The sequence below is a fragment of the Epinephelus lanceolatus genome, chromosome 4, assembly GCF_041903045.1.
Source record: "Epinephelus lanceolatus isolate andai-2023 chromosome 4, ASM4190304v1, whole genome shotgun sequence".
Taxonomy (NCBI): Eukaryota; Metazoa; Chordata; class Actinopteri; order Perciformes; family Serranidae; genus Epinephelus; species Epinephelus lanceolatus.
In genome coordinates this window covers 28,263,098-28,285,168 of record NC_135737.1, presented here as the reverse complement: position 1 = coordinate 28,285,168, position 22,071 = coordinate 28,263,098, and the positions used below count along the sequence as shown (strand labels likewise).

Below are 22,071 nucleotides of genomic sequence, written 5' to 3'. Positions count from 1 at the left end.
ATGCTCACTCACTATCTCTAGATGTCATTGTTTGGGGCTGTCAATTGAGTCATCAGCCAATTCACAATCAACCAATAGCACACAACACACCATCTCTGTCAGACTATCATCGTACTGCTCCTCAATCAAATATGGTTCTTTATCTACTGTAGTTCTTTCTTGCTGCCGTCGTGCGTGCCCTCCACCTCCCCATCACCACCTAGTCTTTACAGATTCATCAGCCTCATACGCCTCATCAGTCAGCAGCCTCAGAGTCATCAGCCACGACCACCTCTGCCACTGTCAGGACTCCATGGAGGATTTATCTTGTTGCTGCTCATATGTCCCTCGATCACAAAATATCTCCCTCTGGTGTCCAAGTGCCAAAGACTTCTGTTAAATCTTAGTAATCAGCACAAATCATCTGTTAATCTGTACACTCATATATTATTACCAAACAAAAAAAAGATTTTCACACTGGTGTCTTCAGGGGATACTTTACTGTTCAACCAGTTTGGTATCAAAACAATGTGGGTAGGATGTGTAAATCAACTGTGGCAAACTTCCCTCCATCTCACCAGCGCCCAGATCTCCCTGCTCATCTCTCAGCTCAAATCTGCGTCATCCGAGATATTTTCACTCAAACTATAGATTGTACTTTTTCACATGCCCACCACCGCAGATAGAAGTAGAAGCAGATCTAGAGAGAGAGCTGCCCCTCTCAGATCAGACTATAAAACGGCACAGTGCTGGTCAAATATGAACAAAGATTATGTTACTGTTTCTCATCTACAATGTTTTCAGAAATACATTTTAGCCTACGGTTTGACTGTTCAAGGAAGTTTGTCACCAGCCTGCAGCCATATTGTTTCCTGTGGCAAAAAGGGCCAGACATCACCTACCAACGGGAGCGTTTATTGGTCAAGTGCAGCACGATACATTCTGGTAGCTGTAGGTTTTCTACCTCTTGAACGAAAGCAAATGCCTCAGCCTTTTTCTGTTTTCTCTAGTCATATAGCGCCAATTCAAATAAGGTACTTGCATTAAATTTGTGGATTCTTGATATGAAACACTGGAAACTTCTGCTGTAACATAGCCAAACCCCTGAGCAACTGATAGAGTACATAGCACAAGAGCACCAGTAGCTCTGCCATCCATCCATCCATCCATCCATTAACAGTCATTACTCAAAGCTGCTCAAAGCCTCTAGTCACTTACATTTCATTACCGACTGCTTTCAGTCCTTGTAATTCTGGTAAATGTGTTCAATTTGGAAGAAATTAAGCATTTGAAACTGTGTTCCCTGGTGTGAAACTGAGACAGAAAGATGTCAGAGGATACCAGTTTCGGAGACTGTGCCGGGTGGTTCGGGGCACAGACTGAAAGGCCCTGTGGTGCATGAAGAGTGCTTTCACTTTATGAAAGAGCACAATAAGGCTACTTGTGTAGGAAGCTTGAAATCCCAGCATCTACTGAGGCAATACTGGAGTGACTGGTATTGATCGCACCACCCACAAAATGCCTGCTGATATATTGGAGTAGTTTTGTGAGACAAGACTAAAATATTAATACTCAGCCAACACTTACTGGCTTCTGTTTTACCCTAAATTAATTCTCCATAAAAATACACGTCTTTGCACCTTCAAACAGGCCTCTCTAATATTAAATTTTGTCCTCTGGCACCTTGACACTTCTGCTAGCAGGATAATGGGGACTGTTTGCACCAAAAGATGTCAGTTGAGCGAGTGTTATCACAGCTCCCTGCTGTACGATCCAGCTGGAGTTACCTCACTGCCATAAAGACAACTGTAAAATTTGCCAGAAGTAGTGCCCTACTGAGATCAGGGCTGTGCTGAAGAGCTCTGTGTTCAGCAGTAACAGGTATATTATGGCCAGCGTCTATCTAAAGAGAAAATGGAAGAATTGGTGTGAGCCACTTCTGAAATACCACACTATTTATATGTAAATTCAGTTGAACCAATGCACTTTATGCTATAGCAAGCTGTGCTGATGCTGCCCGAATCCACAGCATGTGATTATTTTGAAGACAGATAATGCCAACATCAGATTTGTAAGACTGGGAGTTACTTTACCTGCCTTAGGCCATCCTTGCTGTTCTGCATGATCCGCAGGGCGTAGTTAGACCTCTGACCTTTGCTGTTGAATTCAATGTGGCCTGTTAGACCTTCCAATTCTACCTATCCAACACAGAGACAGCAACACGTTAAAAGACGCGCAGAGAAATACTGCCTGCGTCCCTCTGAGCAGCAACTATTATGGATACAACTGTAGGCTACATTAGCACCACTGGCTCAGTACCAGCTTTTTGAAATATGTCAAATTAAGAATAATAATATGAAGACAAGGCTGTAATATCTTCAATTTACCGCAAAAAAGACGAGCCATTAGTCTATTTGAGGGGGAAAGACAAACAGTCTGATATCGAACACATGCCACATTTGAGTATTTCGATAGCCCAATCACTTACAGCCATTTCTCTCTAATAGGATAACACATTTTATTCACTGACAGCTCATCTTTATCTCCCCTCCTCTATTGTCTCTCAGTATAATGTAGAGGTGAGATAAACTGACCTAGTGGATCCGGGAGCATATCTTTAAAGACGATGAGAGCACAGACTACACATTATTATCGGCTGTCAGCGAAAATATCTGGGCTCTAAAATAACCAATTAATATGCAACATAAGTGAAGCAATAACGAAGATCTCAATGAGCCTGGCTATCTGACATTGTCTAATTAAGGTTATTTCCTGCCCTTCTTGTTGGTGCAAGGGAGAGAGTCCAAAAACAGAATAAGAAATGCACAAAAACATGAAAAATCTTCCATTTGAATAGTAATAAAAATAGTTAAACATTTTGGGAAATATGATTTATTCTTAAAGTCAGATGTAAAGAGTCTTTCTGTGATTTATGTGCAGCAAGTATGAAGCAACTGTTTAGCTTAGCATAAAGACTGAAAATGAGAAAGAAGAAGAAGATATACTTTATCAATCCCTGAGGGGAAATTCAATCCACTCTGTTGTCATGTACACACAAAGGCCTGAAATACACACACGTGCACAAACAGGACCTTTACATGCATCAAATTAAGAGATGTCAAAACGAGGGGGCTGCCTTGGACAGGTACCCCGAGCAGTATGGGGTTCAGTGCCTTGTTCAAGGGCATCTTGGCAGTGCCCAGGAGACAAACTGCCCGCTCTCCAGCTCCCAGTCCACACTCCATGCTTGTAGGTATGGGGACTTCAGCCAGGTCCCTGTGGACTGAGCTACTGCCGCCCCCCAACGGGGAGAAACAGCTAGCCTGGCTCTATCTCAAGGTAACAAACTCCACCTAACATGACTTCCACAGCTCACTTATTAACACATTATATCATGTTCCTTGTGGTTTTACTGGGGGTTATGTGCCAGGCTGTGTTTTGGCAAGGCGCAGTGAGTTCTTCAAGTCTCTGCTGGTGACTGGCAATCTCACAGTCACAAGATCAGGAGGTCACTGTGCTAGGCCAAGAAACAGCTTTTTGTACAGATTAAACAAATGAAAATAATATGTTAATTTCATGTTTTTGTATAATTGCTTGGTTTGAAAATCTAAATTAGTCCAATAAGAATAGGCGTGGAAGTCTTGTCCAAACGGCTAGTAAGATTTCAGGGAAAAGCCAGGCCAAGCTTTGGACACTTATAACTCTAAGGGCTAATTGGACTGCCAGGCCCTGGATTAGTTTAAGCTATTGCCCTCCTGACGTTGTTTCAGGGCAACCATTTGGAGAAACAATTCCTTAATCCCAAGTGTTATGGATATACTTAATAGCAAATAGCATTCTGGCTGTATGCTCATTCTTCCTCTGCACACTTGCACTTTGCACTTTTGTACAAGTGCATCTTACTTCAGCTCTGTTGATTCTTTGTGATCATGTGTGGTTGATGATGTCCTTTGTATTCTGCTTTATGTTTTTACATGAGCCCTTGCTACAACACAAATTTGTGAACTTTAGAAGCATTCGGCTAACCTTTCCTAGCACTTCCAGCCTTTATGCTAAGCTAACTAGGTGCTGGCACTAGCTTTGGCATACAGATAGGCTGTATATTATGTTTTCGCGTGTCTTTGTTGATCCAGTGTCTCACTTATTTTGCTCCTGCTGAACTTTCCACATGTTAATGGGATATTTTAGAGCTTAGATATTTTCACCAGCAGCAGAAAATACTGTGAACAAGATATAACACAATAATTATTGAGCATTAAGAGTCCTTGTAGGTGGATTTTATTAGCTTTAGACTGAGCCGGGCTAGTTGTTTTCCCCCTCCTCCAGTCTTTATGCTAAGCTAAGATAAACAACTCTTGGCTGCAGCTTTTTACCACACAGACAAGAGGGTGGAATCAACATTCTCATCTAACTCAAGAACATTTCCCACAATGTCAAACTACTCCTTTCAGGCGAGCAGTGATCAGTCCTTTCGTCTTATTCTCATGATGTCCAGCAGAGGCAATCTTACCATCCTCAGGTAATTCATGAGGCTGGTGCCATGCTCCCAGATCTTGGAGGACTTGCAGGAGAGCTGCGTGGCGCCAACATTCTGGCTACGGTTCAACTCCTGGACCGCCGCCACCACCGCGTATACCGCATCAAAGAGCAGAGCCGAGGAGAGCTGCAGAGGGAGGGAAGAAGGTGAAAACATTATGCATTCACACCCCAACACCCACACACACACACACACACAGCTGCAAAAGCACACAAACAGCAAGTGTAACATGTCAGTGGTTAGCGGTCAGTGAGGGGTTAACCCATCCCTGGAGTGGCAGTGAGATTATTCCATTAGATCATTAGAAAGACTCTGATCTGCTGACAGCGTTGAAAACCATCTCTCCCTCTCTCTTCGTCTCTCAGAGAGACGCTGTCCTTCCTACTCTTATCCCCAATGAAGCTGGCACACCCTGACCATTCCAATTACCGCCTGCTTCTCTCAGCGAAGGCCAAAAAACAGTGGGAGAGGCAGCTTTCCCTCTCATCACCCCTGTACCAACAGCCTCCTCGTCACTACCTCTGCATCCTGCTATGTACATTTGATTAAAATGCACGATGTCCCGCATTAGAGTTTAGGGGAGAGTCTGAGATTCAGTGCAGTACATCTGTGTAATTGCAGTAGAGTTAAAATGGCCCTGATGTTTGGTGGATATTGATACAGGGAGGAATTGTGATGCACAGTAAATTTTGGAGACCAAAGAGAACTACAATAGGCCATTAAACTGCAAACCTGTGATGTATTACAACCTTGAATTGGCGAACATAATTGGTGGATTGCACATTAAGAGCAATATGGTGTACACAAACAGCCTGTGAAGACATTACGACCACGAGGCGAAGCATTTTAGGTTTGACATATGGGAATAATGTCTTGGTGGTTGTTAAGTCAGCATTAAAAAGCAAATGTGCAAAGTGTTACGATGTTTCTGATGATATTACACTTGTATCTAATGATTTCTGTGATGTGAGACTAATAATGCTGTGACATTTACTCATCTTCGGTTCATATTGGCTGTCTGTCTTTGTTCGCATCTATCACTGTGTGTGGCGTACAGAGCAGGTGGATCAATATTACATAGCTTGTACAAAAGGTAAATTTTGTTCTTGTCATAGGTCCGTCTGCATGAACACAGATACGAGATTTTTGAAAACTGATATTTTTCTCTATATGTTGATCTCTCGTCCACACAAACAGTTCTAATGCCTTCTAAGGTGCAGATTTTTCAAAACTCTCTTTACTATGAATGCATGTGGACGTGTGAAACAGAGCATTTGGAAAACAATGACATCATCTCCTCAATTCAAGCATGTCCATTTTTGCTTTCTGTGATGAATATGAGCCTGAAGCAACAACAACAACAACAACAACTGCGGACTACATGTTTGCTTGGTCTTATAACCAGCCAACTCTACACCTAAACCTAGTGCTGCTGCGCCACTTCATGGATGAAAGGAGGCATCTGCTGCACCCAGTGTCATTTAGTCCACCTCAGCGTCTGTAGTTCAAAGTCCACCAGAAACGACAGTTTTGGATCACCAGGCTTGAGACTTTTACGACGAAACGAGATTTGGAGTTAGCAAGGTAACTCCAGCGTTAACTCTTGGTTTTCAGTACTATGAAGCTGGTTCTCTTTTTACCAGGATAAATCACCATGGTAACTCATGCTGAACAGCTAACCTGCTCCGGAGCAAGTTAACTTCACGGTATTGGATCACAGCCTGTCAACACCCCGACCTCTGACCAGTCAGATCACTGAAGAAAAAAGTATCCATTTACGAAAGTCCAAAGTCTCATGTAAAAAAAGAGTAACCTATATATTGTTAGAGGTCAGTAGAACCTCTTTAACATGAACATGCTCGTGGCTGCATAGGAAAACCCAGAGTTGACTGAACTAGTTGATAACCAGCTTTGTAGTACAGGTTATCCCAACGACCAATGTTAGGGTTAGTCAAACCAGATAACGAAAAGATATCCTGGGTAAGATGATCTGGCTTTGTAGTACAGGCCTCAGGTCAAACAAGCAAATGGTGGGACTATTTGAGAATGGGATTGTTGTCAATGAGGAGTGGAGGGAAAACTTTCTCATGTTCCCAGCATCACTTATAACTTTGAGTGAGGCCCTTTGACTGTATATCAAACAGAAATCAACAGTGCTGAGATTTCCAGTATGCTTTTTGAGAAAGGTAATGCTAGTAACTAACTACCTTTGTGATGAGGGGATGTAGGAGACAGCTAACGCCAGTGAGTGTCTGATGGGTTTTTTTGCATTCTAGTGTGTACAGAGAAATTTTGACTTAAGGTCGCACGGACAGATTTTTTTTCTTTTAAAAAGAGGAGGCAAATATCAGTTTCTAAAAATATCTGTGAACTTGTAGACAAGGCCTTAGAATAAAGACAGGATCACACATCTGCTTGTATCGGCCACATTGTTGAAATCAGTGTTTTTTTACACAGCATTCTCTCAGCGGCTGATACGCAGAATTACAGTGACATGTACTGAATAGAACCAGATAAGAAAGCACATCACAAAGTTTTACATGCTTCAAGAGGTCTAAAAAAACCTGGAAATATTCAGAAGAATTGTGGTCTTCACTCGGCGTAGTAGCTCTTCTTTCAGAGGTGTGCTCTGTTTGTGTGCCAACATGAGCTGCTTTCATTATTCAGGCCTGTTTAACAAAAATGAATACTGTATCTTCCCTCCTTTGGTTTTGTTTGATGTTCTCTAACACGAACAGTCATGTCTTGTGTTCCAACTGATATTTCAGTCTCATAAAGATTCCCAAAATTGCATGATTATTAAAGGCAATATAATTTTTCCTAAAATAATTTGTCTCCTATGAACCCACACTCCTAAAATGCATTGCATTTTCTGATAAGGACTTTTATGATCAGTTGGCAGGGTGCACGTCTTTGTCTTGGAATGCGCTGAATGTCGAGGCTCTACACATGTAAAGAGGTCACTTGTATGCATTTGCTGTACGTGTGAGCCCCACAGCTACATTTCCTCCAGACCTAATTACTGTTAATGAAAAGACAGCATATTATCTATGTGCATGTTTAAATGAGTTAATCACTTTCTTGCTCTGCCTTCATCAGCCTTTATTCTCTCTAGTTATTAGCTAATTAGTCACAAGTCCTAATTGCCGCAGCTCACAAGTATCCGAGTGACCTGCTGTGTGCAAAACACAAGATTTTTTTTCATGCTGTGTTTTTACTATTCTTAACCTGTTTCACCACCCGGCTTGTTGGAGGTAGAAGTGGGTGATGGGTGCGCGTTAGTTTGTTTTTTCTACCTTCTCTAAACTTCAAACAGAGACCAAGGGATTCATTCATTAACTTCCTTTATTGAATTTCTGTTTCCTAATGAAGCCCTTAAGAAAATTTGCAAACACTGTTTTTTTTTTGTTCTATTTTTGGCACCCAGACGTCTTGTTCTTGTAGGTTCTTGCTGTATTTTTAAGCAGTAATTTCTATTTATTCATCACATGCTTTGAAAACAATAAGACAAGAACATTTTTTTATTTTAATTACTTTGAAGAAATTGGGCTGAAATACACAGAAAACGTTACCTTCTGACTGTTTCATTCACTAATCACTTTCCTCTACTGCTACTGATATTATTATTTTAGTATAAACCCAATTATACTACAAGCTTGGTTGGTTTCAAAACTAATAAATGAACTAAAAGACTTTAACATTAATGGTATTGATGATTGCTTGGCCAGCTGCTCCCGCAACCCAGTCCAGGATAAACAGATGAAAATGGATGGATGATATTAATGGTTTAATATTGATTTCTATATACAGTAATTGTATGTGTGAAAGGTTCAGTATGTAGGATTTAGGGTGATATACTGGCAGAAATAGCGTATAATAAGTATCTTTCCTTTAGTGTATAATCACCTGGAAATACATTCACAGGCTTATACTGTGTAATTAGTCTCACATCTATTATTATACAATTATACTCTGTCATATATTTTTATATATATACATATATATGCTTATATCACTTGCTTCTGACTCTTGAGCGGCTGTAACGTGTGAATTATCCCAGTTAGCAGCCCCACTGTGACAAGCTGTTTAAAAAAAACACATATTTTTTAAAATGTCAAACAGCTTTATTCAGTGTTTTACTGGTTTAAAGCACAGGGTCTGTTTGTTTTGAGAGGAAGAGACCTCTGTGGATAATTTGGCTCCCAGTAAAAACCTCCTGAAGGTCTGGATCTTAAGTTATCAGGGATTAAAGGTGAGTGCACATTAACGGGTGCTGGGCTAGCAGCCCATCTCTGACAAGCTGAACATCATCAGAGAAACACTGAAACTGCTTTATTCAGGGTTTTAATCACCTGGTTTTGGAGAGGAAGAGACCTCTGTGGCTAATTTGGCTTCTGGTAAAAACCTCCTGAACAAAGAACACTGATAGAATTCTAACCAGGAGTTCATGCTTGGTCTCTTTTAAGAGACAGTAAATTCCACTACATGTAAGAGATAATACTCTAAGATTGTTTTTACTGGACTCCGAGAGCAGGAATTCAATCTAATAGCTGCTGAAGTTCTTCTTGTTACTCTCAGTTGCCGTTTTTATGAGTGACACTTGTGGACAAATGGGCGAAGGAGCCTTGAGAGGCATTACTGGGGAGTGAGATAATACTCATAAAATTTGGTCTCATAAACGAGCGCCTATTTATGAATAGGTGACACTCATCATGTTTATGCAGGTCATTTACGACATTTTATTTGCTGAATCTGACATCCAAAACTCAGATAAGCCAATCTCATAAAATAAGCATGAGTGTTATGCTGACAATACAAAATGTTCAAGCACCAGGGCCAAATTTTCTGTCTAGAGTGGTTGGCTCAAATGTAGAAAAGCAGTTAAGCCAGTATGAGACAAATTATCTTCATTTAAAGTTTCTTAAAAAACAAACCTGCAATAGTCTTCAGTCATTGGCGTGTAAACAGTAGCTGTGTGATTTGAGGCTATTTTGAAGTCATTCAAATATGCAGAGCGAGGTACATTAAATGTTGAGCTGCAGACAATGTTTAGATGAGAACAGTGGACGATTTAAGGGGGGATGCAGTGAAGGTAAGCCGCTCTTTTGCTTTGCATTTCCTCTGAAGCAAATTTAACAAGGAGGATGCCATTATAAATGTAATAAGGAAGGTGGCAAACGGTGCTAATGAGCTGTCTGGAAAACAACAACTGCCTACAGCTACACCTGCAATTACAACAGTTAACTGGATAAATGTCATCCCTGTATATTTCCGAGGCATTTTTGTGACTAAGTGACTTCTGTGTTTTAGTGGGTGAGTTTGAGATACAGCAGAGTAATGCCTCGGAAGACCCTGTTTGGATTTGGGTGAGGAAATAGATAAAAAGGGTTCATCCATTATTCCTACAAGGGTTACTTTAGTCCTCTGTGTGTGTGTGTGTGTGTGACATCATGTGTATGGACTTACTGGGGTGCCAGCGAAGGGTGCATGGTCACAGTTCTCTTGCCAGGAGCGGTTGAGGCTTAGCACAAAATCCTGGAAGAAGGGATGAGTGTTGTTGAAGACTGAAAAACCGACTATGTTGACTCGTTGGTCAACCATGTCGTCCAGTCGGAGTAAAGAGAATTCCTGCGGGGCAGAATGAGACAGAGGCAGGCAGAGATTAGTGAATGCAGCTGATTTAGATAGGAGCTGTCATATTCCGCCATGATCTGCTGTAATTCACTTTAAATAACACCAAATTATACATCGAATCACTGTCAAGGTAAGAGGGTGTGTGTTAATCAAATATGTTTACATCCGATTTAATCCGCTTCACTTAGTTTTCATCAACTCCCATTATTCCGGCTGATTGACATAAGAAAGCTGCAGCAATTTGTTTATTCCTGCCATTTAGCTATGCATCACTGCACAGAATCATGCATTTCGCACTGGCCATATGCTGCTCCTGACACACAGGTCATTGTAGGCATACTGGATTGCGACGCTAAGGGGCTGAAATAAGAGAGAGGCAGACAGACAGAGCCTGAGACAGGACACTGAGACTGATAGATAATTGCGATAGTGAGACAGAAATCCATGGCATATTGAAATGCTCCAGGTTAGGAGGAGAAAAAAAAATACAGGTATTTGTTATTTGGCTCTTTTGCTCTAGGGACAAGCTGTTTTTTCTCTGCCTGGGGAACAGCAGACAGGGGACAGGCGGGGATAGAGATGAGGAAGAGTAGGAAGAGGAGGAGGGGCGGTGTGAGTGAGTGGGGATGGACGTTTCCTGAAGGTTAATAGAGGTGTCAGAACCTAGTACCCCCTCAGGTGGCAGCCTTCCCCTGGCAGCCTGTTTTTCCATCCAGCTTATGACAGCCGGACCAAGCCCGGTCTACCTGTCTGTCACCAAAGCCAGAGACGATGAAGATAACAGGGGTTGGAGGGGATGGTGAAGAAGAAAATAAAAAGGCGTGGTGTGGGAGGAAAGAGGTGTCAGGTGACAGTGGAGTGTTGTAAGACCAGTCGGCAGAGAGCATGGGGAGAACAAATGGGACAATGCATACATGCGAGTATGTCAGTTCCAATGGTAAACAGGTTGGAAAGACAAGTAGAAGAGAAGATAGAGGTGTATATCACCAAGATTGGTCAGAAAGCAATTATTTTTCAATTGAAAACAATGATCAAAGATGCCAACTGCTCGCTTCAGACCTCCTGCCATGCAGAAACCCGCAGTGTGTGGTACCAGCCTCAAGGATTAGGCCAAAATCTTATTTTTAAAAACAACCCAAAACACATTTTTCACTCAGCCAAAGGGAAACCTTAACTGTCTCCTGCAGATATCAAAGCTTACAAAGTCTAAGGCATGGCTATGCTTCAACAGAAAAATGAAAAGGAGAAAAATGGCCTTTTTCATCTGTAAGAGGAAAATGGATGAGAGGGGATTAGGCAAATCAGATAATGGACGCTCAGACAAAAAGAGTGAATAGGTCAGTGAATTAAATAACTGATAAGCAGGTAGGTGGAAAAAGCTCTCAGACCAAGAGGAGCATGAGTCACTCCACTGTGAAGACACCAGTGGGTGACTGCGCTGATACAGACTCGGTGCAGAGCAGGGCAGGAGATGCAGTGGATATTGACTTTGAGTGGGAGGCTTATTATCCCCAGACAGTGCCAACCTCTCAGAAATCTGGAAATCCCAAATGTTTAGCTTTGCTAGCGTACAGCGGGGCAGCTGTGCTGCATGTTAAAAACCAACAACACTGGTGAATTCTGCTAATATATTCCAGGAAGGTGTGGAGATCGTCAAGATGAGCCACAAGGATATAACGAGAGAGGTGAGAGGGAGAGATAGGGGGAGTTAGTGGGTTGCAAAGATTCGTGTGAGATGCTGTATGTGAAGGATGCCTGGCCTGAGCAGCAGGACATCTTCAACAGGAATAAGTTGTGTGGTCTATCTTCAATTGGTGTGCAGTTACAAACAACACAAACTAGCGACTATCTTGTGATGCGTTCGCAAGATGGCGCAATGCCCCCTTTCCTTCTTCCCCCTTACCTCAGTCGCCTTTGCACTGACCACACCTATCTTCAAACTCTGCCTTCACTTTGATCTCAGCTACACACCTGTGATTGCAGTTTTGTGTTTGCATCTTGCATGGCTATGGCGCTACTGCAGTGACAAAATCTAACCACATACAGACAGACGTACACACAAATAACTGGCAAAATACTCTGCGGTTGTTCCTGCTACAATTAGTGTCTCCAGGACCACATTTTGCCAAGATGACACGCACACAAACACACTCACAAAGTAAAACAATACCAGGCCCGTTGTCCTGGCTGGTAGAAAAATATGTTCGTGCTTTTGGACTTTGCATCTTCCAGACAAAAACCATCTTCTCCAATGAGAAACTCTCTTGATTCTCCTCCTGGCCCATTTAGAAACTATCTGCTGCCTTTTAAGTAAATGAGAGGAGCTGAACATCTGATTAGTCACCATTACCAGCCCAACTCCACCTGCTGATGTTTTCCTCCTAATAAAGGTGCAGTCACAATGGATTGCCCTGCCGATTCATCTTTAGTAGGAAGCAGTGCCTCCAGTCTTGAATTGGCCCCACCTCCTTCACTTTGTGCTGATTAAACTTTGAAATGTAAATCACAATGTTCAGCCAGTTTAAGAGAGATGGTAACTCTGACCTCTCGTTCAACATGCTAGCCAGTGGTGTATAGTAGTTAGGATGGGCCCCAGTTTAGCTATCATGATGGGCCCTAGTGCCAGATTTTGCATTGAAACAGCTACTGTATATTTTATAGTATCATCACATGATCAAATACAGACTTGACGTTGGACAACATCAATGTACATATTACCAATCATCACTGCAATCTGTATATGACAGAAATACCAAATAAAATGAGAAATGATTCATGAGCCCGTTCTACCCTCACTCATGAACAAGACCCCTCTATGTGGGGTGGTTGGGCTCAGCCTTAGAGATTGGGTAAGGAGCTTAGACATCCGAAGGGAGCTCAGAGTAGAGCCGCTGCTCCTTTGCGTCGAAAGGGGTCAGTTGAGGTGGTTTGGGCATCTGATCATGATGCCTCCTGGTCGCCTCCCATTAGAGGTGTTCCGGGCACGTTCCACTGGTAGGAGGCCCCAGGACAAACCCAGAACACACTGGAGGGATTACATATCTCATCTGGCCTGGGAACGCCTTGGGGTCCCCCAGAAGGAGCTGGAAAGCATTGGGGGGAGAGGGACGTCTGGGGTGCTTTGCTTGACCTGCTGCCCCCGCAACTCGGCCCCAGATAAGCGGATGAAAATGGATGGATGGATTATTCATTAAATGGATTTTTTAAATACTTAATTCATAGTTTATATCGTTTTTGTAAAATAAACATATAATTTTGTCATAGATTGTTACTGTTTCACAAAAAAGAAAAAAAAAGAAACATTGACAGAGATGGGTTTGCTGAGGGCATATATAGCAGATGACATCATTTGTAATCTAACGTGAGTTCGTCTTTGAACACAGGCATATTTCTGAGATGGCAAGTTGAATCACTTGGGGCCCATTCTCTGCTCTAGAGAGAGTGGGCACTGCCTGCACTGTCTATATTTACCCCTGATGCTAGCCATGCTTACAACCGTACCCATGCACGCTGTTTGTCTGCATATCATCTGCCTACACTAGTAATTTCACCTGTCGAAATCTGGTCTAACTTGTTTGTTATTCATCCTGCACAAATAGTACTTTCTGATTGGACTGCACTGCACCAGGATTGCATATGTGCCTGAGCCTGTGGCTGGGATTCCCCTTGCACCCAATTCCACAAAAACACAGCCCAAAGATTGATTTTAAACCACAAAACAAACAAAAAGACAGCTGACAGAAATGTTTGAGACTATAAAGAGAGTGCAAAGAGAATAGTTTTAATTCATCACTTCTGATGTGAGGCAGAAACATAGCTGTAAAACACATCTGAACAGCATATGTATATCCTGATTAAAAGATGAGGCATTGCAATCTGAGGGGCTTCTAGCTGCTCTTGAACTTCATGAGACAATTCTGTTAATGACTAGAATAATAGTCTGATGGTCTTGTTAGAGGAGAGGCCGTCTGTTCTTGGTAACTATTCTACTGAATTTTAAAAACACAATTCTGTGAAACTGATAGCCTGGCTCCCTCGATTTTAGGCTGTACTTCTGAATAAAGACAAAATAAATAAGTAAAAGCCTGAAAAAAAAAGAGTGCAGAGAGGAATTAAATGTTGCTCAGCAAAGCTTGAGGAACACTTCATACACATCTTAATTTTAAGAACATATGTGATCATATAAGAAGAATATTCTAGTTTGACAGTTTCCTTTATATTAATTTATTCTTCTTCATAAACTCAAAGGTTAAGGCCATCATAATTTTGATACTCGTGCATGACATAAAACACATTGGCTTTTCTCTTATCTTGTATCTTTAGTTATCCCTTGTGGGGCTTCATAAGCCTTTTGGGACTGGCCATATAATTACTGGCTAAGTGTACTTTAATAGATCATTAGAGGCAGAGCTCTGCAAACGAGCCTATCATTAAGCATGCCCCTCAAGGGTGCCTGTATGTATGCATGTGCATGTGCACGCCAGCACACGCACAGACTCTAACTGCAGAGTGCGTGTGCACACCCACACGCAGGAAAATGAAATCCCTATAATTGAGCAACACACGCACATACTCACTTAAGACCAAGGTCACCAAAATATCCTTAGGCTATGTCTGAAGAAAACTAATGTGCTGCATTCGTACACTCTCGGGGCACAGACAGTGACACACACGCACATTCAAATTCAAACACACACATACGGTCGGACACAAACACAGACTAAATCCCTCCACATGAGCAATTATGCGCTCTTGCATACTAAATAGGTGGTGTGAAATGGACGGTTCTCAGCGGAGGACAGTTGGTTTCTCGCAGTGGGGGAATGAAGAGGCAGAGTTGGAGGGCAGGAGAGAGCAGCGGAGTAACCAACTGTCCAACCAACTGGGGTGAAAAGGGTGGAGGAGCAGAATGATGATGAGGAGGATGGAGAGACAGAGAGTGAGAGAGCTAAAAGTTGAATCAATGGAGAGAGAAGAAGGTGAGAGATTAGTTGGCACAACTGAGAGCTTAAAAAGCAGTGGGGGAGAAGGAAAGAGCGACAGAGCGAAGATGAGACGGGGCAGGAGGGTGGGAGAGCGCGAGGGAGTGACAGCCTGGCCGAGGGCCCCCGACACCGGCTGTCACCTGGAGATCAATCAGCAGCCGGGATGTGGGCCAACCAACCAAAAACTGTTGCTTCACCTCCACAATTCTTGCCCTTCTCCCCCCGAAAACCTCATAATCTGGAAGTCTCTGTCTCATCTATTCTTTATATCTGTCTCCTTTGTTATTCTCTCAATGTCTCTTTTATCATTTTATATAGATTTTTATATCCTCTCAGTGATTTCTCTTACGCCTCACATAACAGACCATTCACGCATGCACACATATACCCTCACTGGCAGAAATGCCCGAATGTGTGACCACTTGGTGTTTGTTATGATGTAGTCAGCTTGAGCAGTGAATAATGAGGTCCCAGGAGGACTGATGCTGCAGATAGTGGGAGACCCTGTCATGAACCATACCCCACCACCCCCTACACATTCCTTACCCATCCACACACATGCACAGACATATTTCTTTGCAGTAGTGTAAGCCTCTTCAAATCCACCATCCTAAACAGGATATCCAAAATGAAGCAAAAACCTCTTTAGATCAACAAGCCTCTTTCAGCTCTCCTCTTTGTGCATTGATCTCATCTCCCTAAATAGGATAGAAATGCTGAGATTATAGCGATTCTCTAGGCTCCAAGGACATCCACTGAATGGGGCTGCATCTCTGCTGCAAGCATGGTACGACATCCCGTAACTGAAACACTGATACCTCAACCAGAGATGTGCAGTCGATAGACGAGCCTTTCAAATGCAAGTTAGAGGGTATATGGAGTTTTGTAATATGCATGCATGCTGTGCAGGGAATGCTGCCTCACACTGTCACTTTTTTCATATTGTGAATATGAAAACTTTCAGTATTTCAATGAGTTTGAGTCATCTGAACAGTTTGTCTGTGTGAAGAACTTTGGTACTGTGGCATTAAAATTAATGGAGTTCGCTGAAGTTGAGAACTACCAGTCAATGGTGGTGCAGATGAACACTGTAATAATGTCAAATGAGTCAGAACAATGAATTGAAGTTGCAATGACTCATGGGAATAGTTTTTCATACAAATTAAACACAAGTAATTGTTTTGTGTTTTTGTGCTGGACAAATGTCTGTTGTTTTTGGATTTTCACTTCTAGCTCTGTGTTTGGTTTCTACCAACTCCTGGGCGATGTATCTTGGGGAGATGAGGAAAGCCTCCACGTGGCCTCTCCTGCAAGTAGCTACAGAGTAGTTGCAAGATTGTATGCTGCATGCTCTGCAGCAGAGATCAGACAAGAGGCAGCCACACTGGTCCTCGCACGACGAGGCACAGACGAGTGAATCCAACCTCCTCCACAAGATCGTTCTGGAGACACCACAGTGTCCAGGTGCCCCTTAGCGACACTTAGCGACTGCTCCGTACAACACCATCTGATACCTCCAAGGCTGCCTGGATTAAGGCAAGATGGAGGGACCAGTTGAAGCCAGCAGAACCATCAAGGCTCCACCACTATGTTGAAGACCCAACAGATGTTCCCGGCCAGAACCTGCCCCAAAAGCAATGGACAACCCTCAACCGCCTGGAGGACAGGCGTACGATGCTTCAGGGGTCTCAGGGACAGGGCCCACTGCAAATGTCGGGATCCACTACAAACTGTGGAACACATAATAACTAGCTGCCACAAACACTGGCCTCTGAAGGGCGATCATGGTCTAATTGACCTGGACCATGAAACACTAGACTGGCTTGCCTTAACAGAGCTGAAGATCTAAGGACATACACCAGAAAAAGAAGGGATTTCTCTAACTTTTAAGGCCATTACACACTGGGGGCCTTTCTTTCCTGCAAATAATTTGCACCTCAATATATGTTTTTAAGCTGTAGTTTTAGTCACGAGTGCTTTTTCACAGAAGGTGCTTTAGCTGTCGTGCTTTTGTCAAAATAAGTGCAGGCTCTTGTTCAGTAGCTAGCAGCTGTTAATGTTAGCACACAGTGCACCCACAGCAGTGAGCAGTAACTGCCAGCTGACCGAGGAGCAGATTTAGGCTGAAAGACTGAAAGGTACGTTAGTGACAACTATTTTGCTTACGTTTATATGATTGTGGCGTTTAACAGAGTTGTTTATTCATGCATTTATTAGACTGAAATAGCTAAGAGAGCTTGTTGAATGTAGCAAAGTTGCCGCTCGCACACAAGGGGTAAACAAAATGACACTGATGCTATTCACTCTCATGTTAGAAATGTAGATTATATCAGTGGTTCCAAACTGGTTCAGCTATGGGGTCCAGATTTCTCCTTAGTCATTAGCTCAAGGTCCACACAGTTTACCACATTTAGCATCATACTTGCGTTTGACCGTGTTGTCGAGCTAGTTTGCTGTCTCTGTCAAGTAGCTGTCCGTTAGTCACTCACTCTACAGCAGGAAACTGCACTTCAAAATAAAAGCTCTGTGCCTTAAATTCACTGTACTTAAAAAGAAAGTGTGTTTTTAACAAATTTAACACATTTGGGAGTCACTTGTGGTCCATTCATAATGGACCCGCCACCCACTTTTGGATTGCAACCCACCATTTGGGAACCACTGGTTTATATGCAGTATGGGAGGGGTTATGTTAAGTGTGATTTCAGGCCTGCATGAAAAATTCTGGACACAGAATCAGTGGAAAACAATTTAACGTCTTAACTCCACATTTCAGTACTACACAGTTCCCTGTCTTCTCCAATGTTGCCAACAGGTATTTACTAGAATGTATAATGTGTTCAGAAAGAAATCACTGACTTTGTTTTCCCCAGACTGTAAGCTGTTATGTGTCTCACTATGTTCACCATCTAGTTGCTGCCTTTACCATTGTGCTGTGCGGTGCCAGGCAGATAGCATAAAGTGGCTCTACCAGAGGATTTGCTGCCACTGGAAACGAGGCTGATGATAGCTTTGAGACTAAAGCAAACAATTAAGTTGAGGGCAATAAAAGGAAAAAATGAGCTGACAGATGCTAAAAAGCTTTGTAGGTTTGAGGGCAACTGCTGAGACGGTTGATAATTTATTGTGGGTCTGTCACCAAGAATGACCTCTTTCACATTACACAGTCATTATGTAGTCATCTGATTATGGCAGCTTTAAAGAGACATAGTCATGTGGCATTTCCTTTGGTTGCTGTATCCTAAAATGGTAAAGACATTATCTTCTGTTCTGTAAAATGTGCCCCAGATAAAGACAGAGCCGTCAGTGGTGATAATCATAATTGACAATTTGAAAAAAAAAAAAAAAAAACTCCTTATCTAGCATGGCAGCCCCGTGAAAGAAGAGACAGGCTCCGGTAGCCTATGATTGAGTAACATTTCTGTAAATTGCATATTGATTTTCCTAATGATAAACTGCTAATTAATGACGTCCCTCCTGTTATAGTGGGGGAAGGGTATAACCGGGTAAAACCTCTAGGCCTCAGCCTGGGCTTCACTCTGTAATGAAATCCATTTCTAGTGGCACACTGATTATTCTCTAATAGCTGGAATGTTCATGCAGTGTTTTTGGCAATAAGTCATTTCATGCTTGTATCAATTGCCACGTAAATTCAGGCTGAGCTCTAAAGCCTCCTGCAGCCTCTTAATTACGATGTTCTCAGAGAGCGTGGGTTGGGAGGAGAGGAGAGGAGAGGAGGAGGAGAGAGGGAGCATAACCAAATGTCATGCCTACAGACTTGTTATGAACCTGGGATGTAATGGGAAAAATTGGATAAATGATTTACTGAGTTTTGCGTTCATGAAATGCAACACAATAGTCTCCTGCAGCTGGACATGAGAGCTGTGATTGCAGCTCCTCCACCGGCTGCTCTCTGGATACGTCAGTGCACCGCACATGCATGGACTGTATCCAAGTGATCCCTCATGCGCATGTCACTAACCTGTCACTTATATCAGTCCAAGTGGCCGGCCAGATGCGTTCACTCCAAGATGACCATGAATATATCTTAGCACAGCATGCTGGGGTTGATACATTAGCTTTGTTTGAAAGCATTTAATAGCCGCATACATCAAAACAATCTGGCAGCATTCCTGCGGAGTGGTGGAAACAAATGACCAATTTATTCCATTATTCATAGAATTACGTCTGACCTGCAACAGTAACAGCCTATTTGTGAGGCAGAGACCTTATGCCCAGAATAATTCTGAGGCTGGTGGAGGCCAAAAACACCATGAATATTGCAGACACTAGCATATGTTTGGAATCTGAAACAGTCTATCTTTTCCAGTAAACTATTCATTCAAATCCCAGCAGAATTTTATGGAGGAACATAACAGCTGAAAGCGCAAAAAGCAAATGAAATCTAGGAAAAAAAATAACCTACAAAGTCAAAAAATGTCTTATTTATGAATGCTTCTTTTAATTGAAAAGCTTCACATCCAAAGTGCAGATTGTTTTGTTGGGACACTGACAACGGTTCCTGGACCTCAAAGGCTGCAGAGTCGGCGGTGGGGCGGAGGAGTGGGTGGCTGAAATAACTGAGACAGAAAAAAACCCCACAGAGGGAGAGGCAGCAGATAATGGAGATGAGACTCCATCTAAACTCTGCTCATCTTGGTGAAGCCCTGAGTGTTTCACATCGATCACCTGAGTATTTCTCATCAAGACTGAGCAACCCCTCAGCTTTGAGACCAGATGTTCACTGTGTGATAGAGAGGCCAAGGCAGGAAAATAACACACTATATACAGGAAATGTCTGGGATAGCTCAAACTGATATCACTGTATAAAATGACCTATAGAAACTTTACAGCCACTAACCAGAGATCTCAGGCATTCAGAAGATGAATGGTTTTCATAGGCAGACTGAAAATTAGGGGGTTTCTCAGTACTTTCAAGAACAGAGGTGCTCGCCATTCACTAAAATTACAGCAGGGATTTTTCTATGGTGTTCCTTAAGGTCCTTTTTATGAATTCTAAAGTAGCAAAAATGCTTAAATTCAGCACTGAAACTGTGTAACAAATCGTATCTGCCACTTTATTAGGTACACGTGTTCAACTGCTTGTTAACACAAATAGCTAATCAGCCAATCACGTGGCAGCAACTCAATGCATTTAGGCATGTAGACATGGTCAAGACGAACTGCTGAAGTTCAAACTGAGCATCAGAATGGGGAAGAAAGGTGATTTAAGTGACTTTGAACTTGGCATGGTTGTTGGTGCCAGACCAGCTGGTCTGAGTATTTCAGAAACTGCTGATCTACTGGGATTTTCACACATAACCATCTCTAGGGTTTACAGAGGATGGTCTGAAATAGAGAAAATACCCAGTGAGAAAATGCCTTGTTGATGCCAGAGGTCAGAGGAGAATGGCCAGACTGGTTCAAGATGATAGAAAAGCATCAGTAACTCAAATAACCACTCATTACAACCAAGGTCTGCAGAAGACCATCTCTGAACCAACAACATGTCCAACCCTGAAGCAGATGGGCTACAGCAGCAGAAGACCACACCAGGTGCCACTCCTGTCAGCTAACAACAGGAAACTTAGGCTACAGTTCACACAGGCTCACCAAAACTAGACAATAGAAGATTGGAAAAACGTTGTCTGGTCTGATGAGTCTGGATTTCTGCTGCAACATTCAGATGGTAGGGTCAGAATTTGGCGTAAACAACATGAAAGCATGGATCCATCCTGCCTTGTATCAACGGTTCAGGCTGGTGGTGGTGGTGTAATGGTGTGGGGGATATTTTCTTGGCACACTTTGGGCCCCTTAGTACCAACTGAGCATGGTTTAAACACCACAGACTACCTGAGTATTGTTGCTGACCGTGTCCATCCCTTTATGACCACAGTGTACCCATCTTCTGATGGCTACTTCCAGCAGGATAACGCATCATGTCACAAAGCTCAAATCATCTCAAACTGGTTTCTTGAACATGACAATGAGTTCACTGTACTCCAATGGCCTCCACAGTCACCAGATCTCAATCCAATAGAGCACCTTTGGGATGTGGTGGAACAGGAGATTCTCATCATGGATGTGCAGCTGACAAATCTGCAGCAACTGTGTGATGCTATCATGTCAACATGGACCAAAATCTCTGAGGGTCAGCACTTATGTATGGCTTCTAACGGTCATGTCGACATTTGGTTCAAGTAGTATGTTATAATTTAATACCTCACATTTACTTTTATTTTTGAGGTGGTCTGAGAGACATGCAGGGGGAAAGCAGCTCACAGGACTCCAAGCTCCCTGATCAAAACAAACTCCAACCACATTTAATCTTGACTAGCAAAGGGGATTGAGCTTTGCTGGCTCAGCTCTGGTGAATTGATGGTGACAGCAGCTCACTGTGGTCTTTTGTCCCAGAAAGATGGAGATCCTGCTGCCTCATCCAGCTTTTGCTCTGAATAAACATTTTGTTTCTGTTTTCTACTCGGTCATATTTAATGGAGAATATCTTCCTGCTCCTGTCCTCAGTGGCCAGCGATGGGAATGCCTTAAAGTGCCGTTTGGAAATGCTTTTGATTTACTTGGTTTATTGTGTCAGGGGGCCTTCCTCTTTATCTTCATTTGCCCTATTTTGTTTTGGAAGGAATGCAAGTGTGAGTGTTGTCCTATAAATTCTTTGTTCTGCTCTCGGCCCAGTCACAGATGTAGCCAATTCTGCAACCAATTTAATTGGATCAGCAGGGTGTTCTGCATCGGGATGAGAAGGAAAGCTGTTAAGCATACAGTATGCACAGGCATTATAAATGGCTCAAAAGTGAAATGAAAGCCATCTGGTGTAGAAAATCATACTCATATTGTGACAGCAATACAGATAAAGTAAGATTCTTAAATCATCTGCAGCACACGGCCTCAGGAAGAAGAACTTCACATTAGAAGTGTCGC

At 42.6% G+C, this 22,071-nt stretch overlaps 1 protein-coding gene across 4 annotated transcripts in view; it reads right to left on the bottom strand.

The window, feature by feature from the left end:
* grik4 (glutamate receptor, ionotropic, kainate 4) overlaps nucleotides 1-22,071 on the bottom strand; it is a 438,583-nt gene that overhangs the window by 74,172 nt on the left and 342,340 nt on the right. For all 4 annotated transcript variants that reach the window (XM_078167104.1, XM_033632251.2, XM_078167102.1 and 1 more), the window contains exons 9-11: nucleotides 9,983-10,144; nucleotides 4,490-4,642; nucleotides 2,073-2,177 (exon numbers count right to left, since the gene is read on the bottom strand). In XM_078167104.1, coding sequence (XP_078023230.1) covers nucleotides 2,073-2,177; nucleotides 4,490-4,642; nucleotides 9,983-10,144 — 420 coding nt within the window. The remainder of the gene's footprint in view (nucleotides 1-2,072; nucleotides 2,178-4,489; nucleotides 4,643-9,982; nucleotides 10,145-22,071) is intronic.